The following is a 15400-nucleotide window of genomic DNA, read 5'->3' on the forward strand; positions in this document are numbered from 1 at the left end:
GTGCACTACAATAACGTACACGATTTCATTGTTCTGATTCGCTACATCACAGTCAAGTCCCTCCCCCTGCCGACACGCATCGTTCTAGACTGATATCAAAGATGGCGACTGGAACCGCGTAAATTGGGGAATCCGGAGAGGTAGTAAAATTACATATAATTGTACATTTCTTCTCTCTTTGCGACAGTAAAATTAACATATTCTCACCTCAGCATGCTAAACAGAATTTATGAACCAAATGCATGAATATTACTTTCTTTGTCCGTTCAGACTTACATAGGCCTAGCTGCACCAGAAGCCACGGACTGCTATTGCAGTACCTTCCGGATAACCCAGCACATAATCAGCAATACGAGTTAGAAGAGGTTCCAAATGTTGGGAGTTAGGGACTCTCAGCTAATGGAAGGGGGTGTGTTTGTGTATTTTTTCGAAAGTAGGCGGGAATTTATCCTTCAATTGCCTAAACACACTTCAGTTTTGCAATGTATCTATTATTACTACAGGCTCAAGCATGCCATTTATCAGTGTATACTGTTATCCAAACTTTAAGGACAGACATCAATTACAGAAATTGAATGTCCTCTCTTATCAACCATATGTGGTGGCGAGTTGTAACAAGTCACTTCTTGCTTTTTTGAAGGGGCTTATTCAGTTTGATCAATTTGGTGTTAAGATATTTCTTTATTGTTGTCTGTCTCTTATTTTTTTACATCCTTCCATTCTTCCATTCACAGTGAAATGTAAATATCCTGTATTTTGCAGTAAAACTGCTCCAAGTCACAAGTTGCTTGTCTGTTATGTTGGCTGAGTCAGTGGCTGATGTTTCCTCCATATCCTTATGACTGTGTTCTAATATCTTGCAATTGTTAGTGACACAGTGAGACGAGCAAGTCTGTTGAGGAGAAAAGAGAGATCATGGCTTTTGAGGACATCAAGAAGAAAGGAGTAGTTGGTAATTTGTGCCAGTTCTTTCCTCTAGTATCTCTTATGTTCTTTTGAAGAAATCTGTCAATAATTTAGTTATTAAAAGTCATCATCATCATTCCAATTGTCATGCAATGCCTGAAGTTCCCAGTGTGCATTACAACTCCCTCTTTCTCAGAGGTAGGGATGGAAGGGGAAGTGGGCCTTGTGGCTGGTCGCAGTCAGAGAGAGAAGAGGAGATCATACAAGGACCTGCTCAGAGAGGAGGAGGAGATTGCTGCACAGGTCCGCAAGTCCTCCAAGAAACGGCCCAAGGTAACAGCAGAACACTGGTTTCAAAAGGTAGTGCCATGTAGTTTCTGTTGGTTGTAAATTTTGTCAAATCATGACTTCTTCATTTAGGACTCAGAACTTTTCTTATTGGGAGGGGACTCCCACAAGAAGAAGAAAAAGCACAGTGAAGACTACTATTACAGAGGTAAAGGAGGAAGGAATTCTGCTCTGTCAATAAAAAATATTGAATTATTTGCGTGAATTTTATGCTGAACCGATTCATTATGTTCTCACTCTCCCTTCACTATGTTCTTTACCAGACCAGCAAGGCTCAGGCCCACCTCCCCACAAGAAGAAGCGAAAGTCGTCGGACCACTCCCCTTCCCTGTCCTCCTCGTCTTCCTCCCATCCCACAGACACAGCCATGGGGCTCCTACAGGCCATCACCTCCCCTATGGCCACCGGCTCAGACCCGAGCCCACACCTGCACAAGAAGCCCTCCTACCCCTCCTTCTCTTCCTCCCACTTCTCCAAAGACCGCAAACGTGATGGGAGCACAGGAGGAAGCAAAGGCAGCCATTCCTCTCATTCCCGCCCTATGTCCTCATCCTCCTCTTCCAAAAAGCACTCCTCCTCCAAGTCGTCGTCTCTGTTCCATGGTGGTACCGGTACCCCTAAAGGAGATCTCCTGAACATACGTGAGCCGGATGGGCTGAGGATGAAGCTCATGGTCTCGCCTAAGGAGAAGGCCGAAGGAGAGAGCTTTCCCTTCCCTCCCCACTCCTCCTCATCCTCAAAAGGGGGGATAAAAAAGGATAAGGACAGAGACCGGAAGCAGCTCTCTAAAGTCCCCAAGAAGATGCAGCAGAGCCGAGATCCACTGCCTGTTGTGGGGAAAGAAGTGGAGGTGGAGGGTAAGAGCGCCTTTGGCAAGATTTATTTCTATGAGAGACATTATTAGAAACACATTTGTCTGTGCACTAAACAACTTTTCCTGTATTTGTGTTGATTCCTGCATGAACCTTATGTCCTCTCTTTCTTGTGTCAGGGCACTACGGTGGGGGTATGGGGGGAGACAGCTCCTCCTCAGGGGGTGAACTGGAGGCAGGAGAGCTGGTGATAGACGACTCGTACAAGCATCTGTCAAAGAAAAAGAAGAAGAGCAAGAAAAGCAAGAAGAAAAAGGAGAAAGAGAAGGACAGGGAGAAAGACAAAGGCGGGAGAGAGAAGAAGCACAGCAAAGGATCAGGAGGTGATTAGAAGCTTTTGGAACGCTGCCTCTAGTCTGCCTTAGTCCTATTGCAGAAAGATGTTTAACATTGGTTACTTCAACAGTTACTTGAATTATGCATTCTAATATGTGCTCCTTGTATGCTTTCTCCAGGGGACCCATCGAGAGGCCACACCCATACCCATGGCTCAGCCAATCACTCTGCAGCTGGTGGAATGTATGCCATGGGGGCCCCCATCCCTACTCCCATCCTTACTCACCATCATCAAAGTAATGAAGTAGCAATGATGGAGAAGAAGAAAAAGAAGGAGGAGAGGGAAAGGGAAAAGCATGAGAAGGAGAAAGATAAGGTAAGAGCCGAAACAGATTGGTAGTTTAGGCTTTTAGACAGTGCTTCCTGCATTTTGTACAGTGTGTGTATATATATATATATCAAATCAAATTGTATTGGTCACATACAAAGATTTAGCAGATGTTATTGCGGGTGTAGCGAAATGCTTATATACATACATACATACATACATACATACATACATACATACATACACTCTGCTCATCTCCTTTCTCTCTCAGCCCAAGAAGAAGAACACAACAGCATACCAGGTGTTCTGTAAAGAGTACAGGGTCAACATCAATGCAGAGCAGCCGGGACTAGGTGGGCAGAGTTATCCCTTTTTTATAATTACATTGTAACTATTAATGATTGTGGTACATATCTTATACAAAACCTAGAGAAAGACTTTACTGTGTTTGCAGTGTTCGGGGAGCTGAGCAAAAAGTTGGCAGAGGTGTGGAAACAGCTCCCAGAAAAAGATAAACTGGTAAGTTTCACTTGAAATGGCCAATTTAAGAAGAGATTTGATTGATAATTCTGATAAACATTTGAAATCAATTTAAGAATGGCCCGCCAGCACTATGCTATGAGTCATGGTCCATGGCCTAAATTACTTCTATATACACATAGGTGTGGAAGCAGAAAGCTCAGTACCTGCAGCACAAGCAGAACAAAGCTGAGGCCACCACAGTCAAACGCAAGAGCTCCACAGATGGAGTCAAAAGCAAAGGTAAGAGCTAGAGATGCATGATAAATCTGTGAGCATATCAGAATCGAACAATATTAGCTAAAAATGCCAACATCGGCATCGGCCCAATGTCTAGTTTAACACTGACGTGCAAAACCGGTTTCAAAGCTGACGTGCTTACCTATATAACGTGAGTAGATGACGTAATGACCCCATGAAAAATACAGCGCTACACAGAACAAAAGCAGAAAAATACTAAGCGCACACTTCCAACAACTAAACCAGTTCAAGTCCAGCAGTCATTTGAAAGAGTAAGAACAGCGAGACAACTCAAAAGCGAAATCCATTAATGCCAAGATAATGGAATTCATTATGCTACTTGCTATGGGCGTCACGACTGACATTTGGACCAGCGATGTCAGCCCCATGAGAATGTTGAGTCTGACAGCACAGTGTGTCAACGCGGTATTGCATGCTCAAGAATGTGCTGGTTCTCATACCACTGCTTCCATTTCAATGGCACTTGAGAACATGTTTGAATCTTGGAAACATGAACACACCCCTAGTGCCATTCGAACAACTGACTGGAGAAATAAGGTAATCAACTGCGTCTGCAGCAGATACCCTCTGTCATGGCATTGAAACGTCTGCTCAACAAAACTGCCCACACCGACCGTGGGGTTATAACTTAGGCCGTGAACAAGCGATTCTCTCTGAGCTTCTTTACTGTGTCACCACCACACTCGTTGCTAGCTACAAGGACCGCTACTTTGATGCAGACAAACAGGGATTACGTGAAATGTAACAACGCTGGGCCAATTGTGCGCTGCCCTATGGGACAACCAATCACAACCCGGTTGTGATACAGCTTGGATTCGAACCAGTGACTGTAGTGTTGCCTCTTGCACTGAGATGCAGTGCCTTAGACCACTGCATCTATGTGTGTGCGTTAACTATTTAACTGTACTAAAATGCTTAAAAGGCTGCTAAAATGTTAAATATCGGTATCGTTTTTTTTTTGCAAGGAAAATATCAGTTATCGGTATCGGCCAAAAATGTGATATCGGCGCATCCCTAGTAAGAGCCCATCTGCAGCCACATTGGCCTTGCAGCTCTATCAGCGTTGACAGTGATTACAAGTCAATCAGTAGTCCTGTCCCTTCTCTATGCTGCTTTATCTCTCTCTCAGTAGCCCACAGGACACTCATGGTCAGTTGGTCACTGCGTGTGGTGTATTTGTGTGTGTCTCAGGCTCTATGAAGGGCATGGGGCTGGGAGCAGGGCTGGTGTCCCCCAACCGGGCGTCTGTGGGTGTGTCCCTGTCACCAGCACGGGTCCCTGATGTCGACCCCATCGATGCGGCCGCCCACCTGCAGCTACTGGGAGAGTCCCTGTCCCTCATCGGCCACCGATTACAGGAGACAGAGGTACACACACACACACCAACCAACAATTCCCTGTATCTTTTAACTTAGCTGTTGTGTCCAAACTTACTCTCTTCACCTACAACAGAAATGTCTCATTTTCACATTCATATGAGTAAAGACTGAACAAATATTTGTGTGTGACCACTAGACTAACTGCCTCTGCTCTCACTTCACTCAGGGGATGGTGGCGGTGTCAGGCAGTCTCTCTGTACTGCTGGACTCCATCTTGTGTGCCCTTGGACCCCTGACCTGCCTCACAGCACAGATCCCCCAGCTCAACGGATGTCCCCGCCAAGTCTTGGTAAATCAATCACACCTTGCCATCTATTTGAAATGTTGTTCTGAAAGGTTTCATCTCCCACTTGGGCTGTAAAGTAAAAATGTGGCTATAGTGACAGCACATTGTGTGACAGCAAGTATGTTGCATAAGGCCAGCCTGAAACATCTCTCTCCCTTTATGTCTCTTTCAGTCCAACACCTTGGACAACATTGCCTACATCATGCCAGGGCTGTGAAGCCAACAGAAACATTCCTTTCCCATCTACTGAGTGTCCTCGCCGTGAAGTAAAACATTTGGAGTGAGAGTGCCCATTATAGAAGCGTGGCTTGGGATGCAGACTATTATTTATGCAGCAAGGCATTGGAAAATGTGGATATTAATACTTTCAACATGTTTTTAAAATGTATTTTAAAATGTGTTCATTCTTCTTTTTTTTTCTTTTTTTTTTTTTTACTGAAACCTATTTTAATGAAAACTATTTTCTTTCCCTCTGGCATGTCTGTTAGCATCTTCAGATTTAACTGTATGTTCTTGTGTGAATGTGTGCGGGCGTGTGTGTTTTCTATGTGTATACAGTATCTCCAGAGGATAGTTTTTACTCAAAAGGACAAGCCAGGGCCCAAGTCTACCATTGTTCCTCTTCCATCAACATACCATGAAAATAATATATTTGACAACTATTCATGTTTGTTTTACCAGTTAATTACATAATGACTTGCTCTTTTGTATATATGCTATTTTACTGAGTATTAAGGTTTAGATTTTGATTGTAGAATGAAATTTGTATACGGTAGAAATATTTTGAGGCAACTGCAATCAAACTACTGTTGTGGGTTTTGCAGCTTTTGAAGCACAAAGCTGTAAGCCACATTTTCATTAATACATTTCTTCCTGAGTATACAGTATGGAAATGTTGACAATAAAAATGACAGTGTCAACATGCAGACTTATGACTGGTATGTACCAGCCACCTTATTTCAACTACAGCTGTTGTTCTGACACCTACACAAACCAATGACTGAATAAGGCTTATATTTATTGTAACAAACCATTGTAGTGTATCAAGATAATTTACATTTTAAGGCCAGTTATACCTACAACTGAAATTGCTATTTTTAAGTGAGTAAAGTGAATTGTACATGAACTGCAGCAGGTGCCTGCAGTGGCGGTTCTAGACCATTTCAATTGGGGGGGCCAAGTTGGGGCCAGTTGTACTGTTAGAGGGGCCAGTTACATTAGACGTTATATCATATCGTTTTGGTACGATACTGTTGTGTTCCGCCTAAAGCCGTCCCTCTAGAAAATGTGTGGGTTAAATTTAGTGTTCCGCGTTGCCACTACGGATGTAAAAAAATAACGATAGCAAAAATTAGTTATGTAAAAATTATTTCATACTCCACATTTAGGGGGGGCACAAGGGGTTCCAAAATTGTTGTCACAGGGGCTGCGTGATTAACTTCGTGTTCATACGTGTTAGAAATTGCAAGACCGTTTGGTGATACTGATGATTTGTCGCCACAAATGGTTTATTTACATGGCAAGATAAGCGAACTAACATAACTGGCTAGGATAATAAACGTGTCAGGTTAGGAGAACGAGGTCAAGGTTACGCCTCGATCACACTGGCAGTGTAGTATTTTGGTTCACCAGAAGTACATTTCCGATGGAACGCTGCGTTTGACTAGCAACATTGCGTTACAGAGGCAGTTGCTGTGCATTATATGTGGAGCATACGTTGGATTTATTGAACATAGACGGCCTGACAGAAATGGTAGCAGAAGGTGAATGTTTAACTTTTGTTGCACACACATCCAGATGATGCTGCGTACCATTTTGCGCTTGACTGTTGGTGTGATCGGTGCGTTATGAAAAGGGCTCAGTTACAACGTTACGTTGTCAAGAACTGTTGTCCCCGATGCAACCACTAGATAGAGCTGTAGGCCTACTCCATCTAGTCAAACCGGTAGAAACGAAAACAAACCATTTTTGGCGACCAATCACTGTGTATATGAAGATGGCGACATAACACAATGGTCTTCAACCTGTTCTTACCCAAGGACCGCCTTCCAGCCAAATCGGTGTTGAGGGACCCCCATCCTATATTAGCACCCGAAAAATATCACGTCTTATCATCAGGTGAATGAAGTAATCAACATTTTAAAATGAATATATTTGGTAAATCGTTTTTCATTATTTTGACCACACATTTGGAAGAGGAAGTGTAAACTCTAGCATATCATATTAGGTAGAACGGTAACACATTTTCGCTAACTGGTTAAACAAAGGTTAGCCATGTCTTGTCAAACATTTATGTCCAAATCACAAAAGCTTACCAGAAAGCCAGTGGCACTTCTGCACTGGTGGCCTATTTGCAAATGCTTTTTCAAAGCCTATGTCAGACACTCTAGTGAGTGTAATTCCAAAGACAGTGTCATTTTGTATAATTTTGACCTGCACTGTTGGAGCTTGAAGTTTAAGGATTTCACTGTACCCTGCAATTACATCTGCGACTGTAACCGATGTGAAATGGCTAGCTAGTTAGCGGTGGTGCGCGCTAATAGCGTTTCAATCGGGTGACGTCACTCGCTCTGAGACCTTGAAGTAGTTGTTCCCCTTGCTCTGCAAGGGCCGCAGCTTTTGTGGCGCGATGGGTAACGATGCTTCGTGGGTGACTGTTGTTGATGTGTGCAGAGGGTCCCTGGTTAAAGCCCAGGTTGGGGCGAGGAGAGGGACGGAAGCTATACTGTTACACGACCATGTCATTGTGATGAATAAACTGAGAAATAAAACTGACGTCATTGTATGTAGTCGTTCAAAATTCGTTTATTCTGTTGTTGATAGCAGTATTCTTAAAAACATTGAAATACAAATATTTAAATTCGCGGACCTCCGGTTGAATACCCCTGACATAATATAATGCACATCCCTTTCAGTTCTGGAAGATTATCGGTCTACACAGAGAATGTGCTCACGGGAGATTCGATTTTTTGGAAGTTTGAGCAAGTATGCCATGAACATATTGATTTGAATGTTGATGCATAATTGAAGAAGTCAGCCTACTTTACTTTTTGTCACTGCATCAAAAGACACTACAAAAACGTAGTAGGCTAAAACCTGCTTTTCTTGAAGAGCATTGACTGTACGGCTACGCCCTGAAGACTGCAGAAGCACACCGCACAGACTGATCCTTCTTCTAATGAGTCAGGACGTAGGCACGAGGAAGTTGACTAGGGTTCATACTAAATACGGCAATAATATCTGGCAATATCGCACAATCAAGAGATGGCATCAGGTCCCACACAAACAGGTACATGTAGCCTACCAATTATTCACGCAGGTTCCAGGAAGTGTAGACTTTGACTTCGCGTTTGTTTACGACTATTTCATACTCGCTTGTGCGCCGTTAACTCGCCACAAACGCACTTTACGGCCTGTCAGTTTTTAGAACTTGAGGGAGGCTGTCTCCGCATTTCGTTTGAGCTGTCTGTCCTTTGGAATTAGATGAAACGTGTTTACATCGTATGCTACATTTTATAGCCCAGGGTTTCCCAAACTCGGTCATGTGGCACGTTTTGGGTTTTTGCCCTAACACTGTACAGATGATTCAAATAATCAAAGCTTGATGATGAGTTTGTTATTTGAATCAGCTGTGTAGTGCTAGGGCCAAAAACAAAACGGACCGAGTGTGGGAAACCCTGGTATAGCCTATGAGATGTTTCGTGATTCGAGTTCGTTCTATTCATATATTTTTTTGTCTCAAAGGAAAAATATGTACAATGTCTCCATTGTTACAATACATATTTTGGCAGAACTTTCAGACATACAAAAGTCTTTGCTTATTGAACAGTACTAATGTAAACGGAAAATGAAAGCAGAGATCAGATGACCGAAGCTTGTGATGTGTGCGGGCTACTAAATCCTCCCTTTCTAAGAACACTCCATCTCCTCGCCTTGTCCCAATGCAGAGCTGAGGCTGGTCCTGCTCGGCCGGGCAAGAGCAGGACAGAGTGCAGCTGGAAACGCCATACTGGGCCGCCAGGCTTTCCTTACCCAGACTGCCAGTGAGCCAGCTGTCACTCAGGAATGTGAGAAGCACAGAGGAACCATTGCAGGGAGATGGGTAAGATACTTTGTTGAGTCTTTAAAAGGACAGTAGCCTACACACTGATCAGATGACTTAAATGTCAACCAGAGGATCTAATATTACACACTGTTTTTGCCTGCAGGTATCAGTGGTAGTCGCCCAAGACTGGTTCTGCTCAGAGCGCCCCCCGGAGGAGGTGAGGCACCATGTCTCCTCTTGCGTGGCCCTGTCCGCCCCGGGGCCTCATGCCTTCCTGCTGTGTGTCCCTGTGGACCGGCCGGCTGACATGGAGCTGCGGGCCCTGGAGGCCCTGGAGAAGGTTTTTGGCCCCACTGCAGTCAGTGGACACACCCTGGTCCTCTTCACCCACACAGACCAGATGGTTCTAGGACAACAGCTGGACGAGTACATCGCCACCAGACGTAAAGACCTGCTGGAGCTGGTGGTGATGTGTGGAGACCGCTATCACTCTCTGGAGAGGAGGAGTAGAGGAGAGAAGGATGAGAGGGAGAGTGTGGAAGAGCTGCTGGAGAAGGTTGAACAGACTGTAAAAGAGAGCGGGGTGGAGTTCTACAGCTGCCCCCTCTACCAGGAGGCTGAGGCCAGGGTGAGAGAGAAGCAGGCAGAGATAGTGCGGCAGATAAGAGAGGGAGGTGGAGGGGGAGAGGAGCTAGATGAAGAGGTGCCCTCCTCAGCCTCACCTCCAGAGCAAGAGCTAGACGATGAAGAGATGGCAAGAGTTAGGGAGGAGGCAGAGAGGAGTGTGCACAACCTGAACATAGACACCGAGGGTATTACCTCTCTTTCTCCTGCCTCCTCCTCTCCCTCATTTATCTTGTCCTTGTGGCAGGGGTTGACAGGGTGGCTGAGGAGGCTGCCCAAGATGCTGAGGATGGAGTCTCTGCTGGGGGCTTTCGTTGGCCTGTTTGTAGGTGGGCCCGTTGGGCGGATGCTGGGGGCCACTGTGGGCTCTGTAGCCACTGAAGTGGGGAGAAGGAAGACCCCGAAGACAGTGAAAAACAAATAATGGCAATGGGATCCATATCTCCAGTTATTAACCTTAAAGGGACATTTCACCATTTTTCAACTTCATATTCATCACCTCCAGCACCACCCCAATATCAACATATGTGAAAATTGTGTATTTCTGTTCTGTAGTAAAAAAGATTGAGAAAGATAAGTGTTTCCAATGACATCATCAAACATTTTGTATTTAATGCCTACTCACAATTAGTCATAATCATCTTCCTATTTTTTACTACAAAACATAGGAACGCACCATTTTCACATATGTTGATGCTGGGGTGGTGCTGGAAATGGTGACTATGAAGTAGAACAATTTTTGTTTCCCTTTGCTATTTCACTGCATCTACATTTTATTGAGCATTGTGCAATTGCCTTGTATTTGACCAACGTAGAGTCCTCACAATACTTGTTATAATATTTGTTATTTCACTGCTGGCATGCCTATTTTGTCTGGTCATATTTTCAAAACCAATTATTATAGAAGGTATGGTAGGGTCTACGAAAAACTTCAAATAAAGGGGAAGTTACATACATGATCCACTTGGTGGAGACATTGACCAAAACATTGAAGTTGAACATTCAATATTTGTGCTCAACTGAAAACAAATACCTTACTGCTAACTGAAGGAAATAAAATACAATTTCCAAGGCAATTTGTTGTGTCCTGTATATGTCACACAGTTGATACTTTTAAAACATACAATTACACATTTCCCTCAGACTGAATTTGGTCATTTATTGCCAACATTTTCAAGCACTTTATTTAGGAGTTGAGTATAGGCTACTTTTTGAAATGAAGATTTTCACATGATGCATGATAGATAACGGAGACCTCCGCTATAGACGGACCATCTGCAGCAGTGTGTGTTAGCTGAGGACAATTGCTGGAGCGTGTAGAGGGCGTTAATAATAGTGGTGATGAGTGTGGAGTCCTAAGTGAAAGTGCCTCTGACTTTGGAAAACACTGAAGCACTGCTCTCAAAGCTTCATCTCTTTTCTCTTTATGCAAAAGAGTAGGTTACGGGTTTGACATTGATGTAATTGATACTCTGTTAAAACCATCAGTCAAACCCATCTTTACATCTCTCTCTTTAAGTTTCTCTCCCTCTCTCTCTAAGCTGACAGAGACCCTGCCTGTGGAACAGCTAGGCGTTTCCGAATGTGGGTGGTCCGCCGAGGGAGGGAGAGAGAGAATTAGTCCGGCTCTCATGTTTCCCGAAAAGAGAGGGAGGAAAGGAACGAGAAAGAGAGTGGGGAGAGAGCGAGAAAGAGGAGAGAGTGAATACGTGTGCGCAAGCGAGAGAAAGAGAGTGAAAAAGAGAGAGAACATGCTCTGGGATTACATCTGTCTTCCAGATGTGGCCTCCACAGTTGTCTGAAACAGGAAAAAAAGAAAGTTTAAAAGTAAAGGAAAATTGGTGCTAAACAGTTTTTTATTGTTAAGGATTACGCATACAGTACAGTGCGGACTACAGTATAGCGGTCTACATTGAACCAGGGTATGATGCCAGTTCATTCCTTATGAAACTGCAATGAAATGACGTGGTGCACCCGTCCAGTAGACCCCTTGAAGATAATGCATATAAAAAAGAACACCTGTCCAAATATTGTTCTGTCTTATTGGATATGCATCAGCGAGAGGACAGTGAGTAATGATAGAGGGAGATAAGAAGAAAGAATAAGAATGGATGAGAGAAGGGTGGAAAGCAGGGAGATGGATTTCCATAGGCAGATAATGTGAGCTGAGGCAACCATGCCGTTAGGCCTAAATCAGAGGGAGGCTGTATCTCGTCTGTGTAGACAGTTGTGGCCCAGGGTTGGTCCTCAGAGGCTGAAGCCTCATCAGGACGGCAAAGGATGCAGAGTTGATTTGTGCCTGTATGCATAACCAACGCCAAAAATCTGAACAAACAACTCATGGAATCACTAGTGACCCATCATTAACACAACGGCTGTAACTTCTGAAGCTCTCCCTCAGAGCAAAAATGTTGTTCTAAGGACCTTGTGGTCCCCCATTGAAGTGGGGGCAGCAATATTTTTTTGTTATCATTGCGCAAACCAAAGGAAAATAAACAGGATGACACACTTTTTCCTCCACCGCAGACAAGGCCTCTCCCTTTGCTAGCTTACGCAGCACTCACCGTAAACTACTCAAAATATCAACAGGACAGGACTGATTACAACCACAGTATACCCTCTAATACACATCAAATACTGTCTGGTCTCTTTGTGGTTTGTTGAGAAGAACATCTGAATAAAAATACAGCAGGCTACAAAAGCATTGGCTAAATGAATCTGGACCATATAAAAAGAGACGGTTTCATCCCTGGAGGTAATCACAGAGGAAATAACAAATACTACGCGTGCCAACCCGAATTTACAAAAATACGTTTTGAGAAAGGTAGACAGAAACGTTTATAAAAAATGTGGGCTAATAATGTGGTGATATGGTGTGTTTAGATATTAGAAAGGCCTTTTGATGGTGGCTAGCCTACTGGGTGGGTAGCAAGTGGTATGCCAACTTGGAAATTCAAGGTTGATTGTTACTTTGCATCATACAATATTTTGCTTTGCATATAGCGAGGCATACTGTTATAATTATATCGCAGCCCATGCTGTTCCACTTCCAACAGAGCAAGGCCTAAAAAGTTAGGTCCAGCGGCCTGCCTGCCTGCTCTCCTCTCTCCTCACCAAGTGTTCTCCATGGCACAGGCTCTAAGTCCACTCATCTTTTTCCTATTAGTGCTGTTTTCATGTTCCTTCCTGTAGCGTGAGCGTGTGTGTGTCTGCAATTGTTTACGGAGCACTGTGAGGAGCTAACATTTGCCCTATCCGTGTGTGGGTTGGTGCGACAACTCATAAAGCCAAGATGAAAGCTTCGGCCAAGTTAGCAAATAATAATGCAAGGAAGATGTGTCCATTGTAACGGCGCATTGAAGGGTTTGAAGATGTTTATAGCTGGCTGGCAATATTCAAGTAGTTGACGTTGAATGGTAGTGTCAGTTTATTGCTTCATGAGGTGATATGTCATGCCAAACACATGATTTACTATTATGGCTTTTGACATTTTTTACCTTAGAAGTTACCTCTGTCAATAATCACATGGAACAGTTAACATAGAACTTCCAAATTAATCCGTATATTTCAGTCTCTAGACCATTTGACACTGCTATGATTGGTAAAGCATGCAATACATATTCTGTAGCTATTAAAAAAATGTATTATAATGCACAACTGAAAGCAAGGACAGCACTAATTTTCTTAGAGGAGTACAATTAGTGCATGATTTCACGCAAATCAATGTAAGTGTCAGGACAAAGAAGAGACCACAGCCAACATGATTGTAGGCCTACAATCACGTACATCTGCCGAGGTTAGGGGAGCTAGCACAATCCAGTGGACGGACGGACGCACGCATGCACACAGCCAGCCTCACATGCATCAACAGCTGGACTGATGTTTAGGATGGGAGAAGCACGACTGGGTGGAAGTGGACTGGTGCAGTCAGCCAATATGAGAGTCACCATTCATCCCCTCACACATTGCTGGCCTGCCTTGGACCTGAGCCAGATGTAGAGCGGAAGCTAGCGGAGAGGGACGAAGATGGAGACAGAAGAGGGGGAGTGTAGCGAAAGAGAAATTAAGAGAGAGAATTAGGAAGTTATTTTTGAACTTTTGTGAGTGTAATGTTCACTGTTTTTTATTGTAATGTAAACATGTTTCCCATGCCAATAAAGCCCCTTGAATTGAATTGAATTGAGAGAGAGAGAGAGAGAGAGAGAGAGAGAGAGAGAGAGAGAGAGAGAGAGAGAGAGAGAGAGATGTTCGGAATCTGTCAGGAGGAGTGTACAGTATGTGGTCCTACTGTGAGATGTTTTATGTGTGTGAGAGCGGTACCACAGGAAGGAAGAGGGGTGTGGATGGACAAGAGGCAATTACATAAGGAGGAGGAGGAGGCAAAACTGAGCCATCTTAAAAAGACATCCAAGCCAAATTTCCCAACAGCTTTGGAAAGAGTTTTAAAAAGAGTTATCTGTGTTGCAGTGAAAGTTTTAGAACTTGGGATAAAGGGCTGGGAGGACTGGGTTGTTGTTTGTGTGACAGTTCTTAAGGGTTTGTGGTTTTACACCACACCTACAAAAGCCAGTGCTTGAGAATTTACAGGAGGGGAGGGGCCTGACTCCGGACTAATGACGACTCACTATGGGCTGAGGGTGCTGGATGGTCCCAGAGCTGGCCATAACTGATGAATAGTGTGGTCCACACTAACTGACATGCGCCGTTGGCTATAAGTGGGTGCGGTGAGCAGAGCCTTTTGAAGCTGGGTCCGTGGGCTGTGTTTGAACCATCAGCAGAGACCCTACTCGCTGTAATGGACACCAACCTGTGGTTTGATCAGGGGCTCCGGCAGGCCAAAACAAGCACACACTTTCCTCCAATTGTATTACTGGGCTTGGGGGAGGTGATGGTATTATTTCTGCTACAACACTGGTTTAATTCAAGGCAGATTTGACCCCAGCCTCACTTCTCCAGTTCAACTCATTGGATCAAGTCATAATCCTGCCTCAATCACATGAATAAGACACAGAGGGGCGATGCACTCGTTCTTACCGCATACGTCAAATGTCACTCTGGTCCACATGCAAGTCATGTGGCTCATGATGATACCATTTCATCTGAAAGTTGAGGGAGCTTAACAGAGATCTACAGAGACGAAAGGAGAAGACAGACAAGTAGGACGAATGGTGCCACGCCACATTGACACAGAATCAACTTGGAGCTCTGTGGCTCTGCTGTTTGCACAGATCCACAACCCAGCCCAAGATTCAGTGGATTACACGCTGTCCATGCCTTTTTACAATGCTGAAGTTACTTGGTGGCAAGTTGATGTATTAACATGGCAAGTACTTGTCCACCAGAGGCAATGTGAGAGCCTGTTAACATCTAGTAAACCATGAGCTACGGTTTGACGTGTCGTACTTGGTATTCATATTTGACTGTTTAGAAACGGGGGACCATTATTCTGGAGAAATTCTGAAGGTTGCGTTGCCACAACCACACATAGGCCTACTGTAGGCCTACACTGCACCCGATAAACTAGTGGCTGACCCATCACACCTCTTCACAGGAATA

The 15400-nt window shown here is 44.1% G+C and overlaps 2 protein-coding genes across 3 annotated transcripts; both read left to right on the top strand.

Annotated features, from left to right (window-relative positions):
- Positions 1–56: 56 nt before the first annotated feature.
- On the top strand, positions 57–5617 carry LOC106607053 (HMG box-containing protein 4). Its single transcript, XM_014203614.3, has 13 exons — positions 57–140; positions 871–952; positions 1103–1239; positions 1327–1402; positions 1518–2111; positions 2246–2449; positions 2582–2778; positions 3002–3083; positions 3185–3249; positions 3393–3492; positions 4702–4877; positions 5056–5178; positions 5348–5617. Exons 2-13 carry the CDS (start codon positions 916–918, stop codon positions 5390–5392), a joined length of 1836 nt encoding a protein of 611 aa, XP_014059089.1. The 5' UTR covers positions 57–140; positions 871–915; the 3' UTR covers positions 5393–5617.
- A 1524-nt stretch (positions 5618–7141) lies between these two features.
- On the top strand, positions 7142–10920 carry LOC106607051 (GTPase IMAP family member 6). Of its 2 annotated transcripts, none has more exons than XM_014203612.3 (3): positions 7142–7293; positions 9123–9277; positions 9384–10920. In XM_014203612.3, exons 1-3 carry the CDS (start codon positions 7188–7190, stop codon positions 10266–10268), a joined length of 1146 nt encoding a protein of 381 aa, XP_014059087.1. In that variant the 5' UTR covers positions 7142–7187; the 3' UTR covers positions 10269–10920. The 2 variants fall into 2 exon arrangements, with proteins under 2 accessions (XP_014059087.1, XP_014059088.1); XM_014203613.3 differs by lacking the exon at positions 7142–7293 and adding an exon at positions 8186–8464.
- Positions 10921–15400: the final 4480 nt, after the last annotated feature.

The sequence above is a fragment of the Salmo salar genome, chromosome 06, assembly GCF_965601325.2.
Source record: "Salmo salar chromosome 06, fSalSal1, whole genome shotgun sequence".
In the NCBI taxonomy this organism is placed as follows: Eukaryota; Metazoa; Chordata; class Actinopteri; order Salmoniformes; family Salmonidae; genus Salmo; species Salmo salar.

What these genes read in the sequence shown, in the direction of transcription:
- LOC106607053 (XM_014203614.3), top strand. Translation starts at nt 916, where the DNA reads ATGGCTTTTGAGGACATCAAGAAGAAAGGAGTAGTTG. An exon ending in CCTCCAAGAAACGGCCCAAG is followed by an intron (nt 1,240 to 1,326) that starts GTAACAGCAGAA and finishes TTCTTCATTTAG; the next exon opens with GACTCAGAACTTTTCTTATT. An exon ending in TGCAGAGCAGCCGGGACTAG is followed by an intron (nt 3,084 to 3,184) that starts GTGGGCAGAGTT and finishes CTGTGTTTGCAG; the next exon opens with TGTTCGGGGAGCTGAGCAAA.
- LOC106607051 (XM_014203612.3), top strand. Translation starts at nt 7,188, where the DNA reads ATGGTCTTCAACCTGTTCTTACCCAAGGACCGCCTTCCAGCCAAATCG. An exon ending in ATATCACGTCTTATCATCAG is followed by an intron (nt 7,294 to 9,122) that starts GTGAATGAAGTA and finishes GTCCCAATGCAG; the next exon opens with AGCTGAGGCTGGTCCTGCTC. An exon ending in GAACCATTGCAGGGAGATGG is followed by an intron (nt 9,278 to 9,383) that starts GTAAGATACTTT and finishes TTTTGCCTGCAG; the next exon opens with GTATCAGTGGTAGTCGCCCA.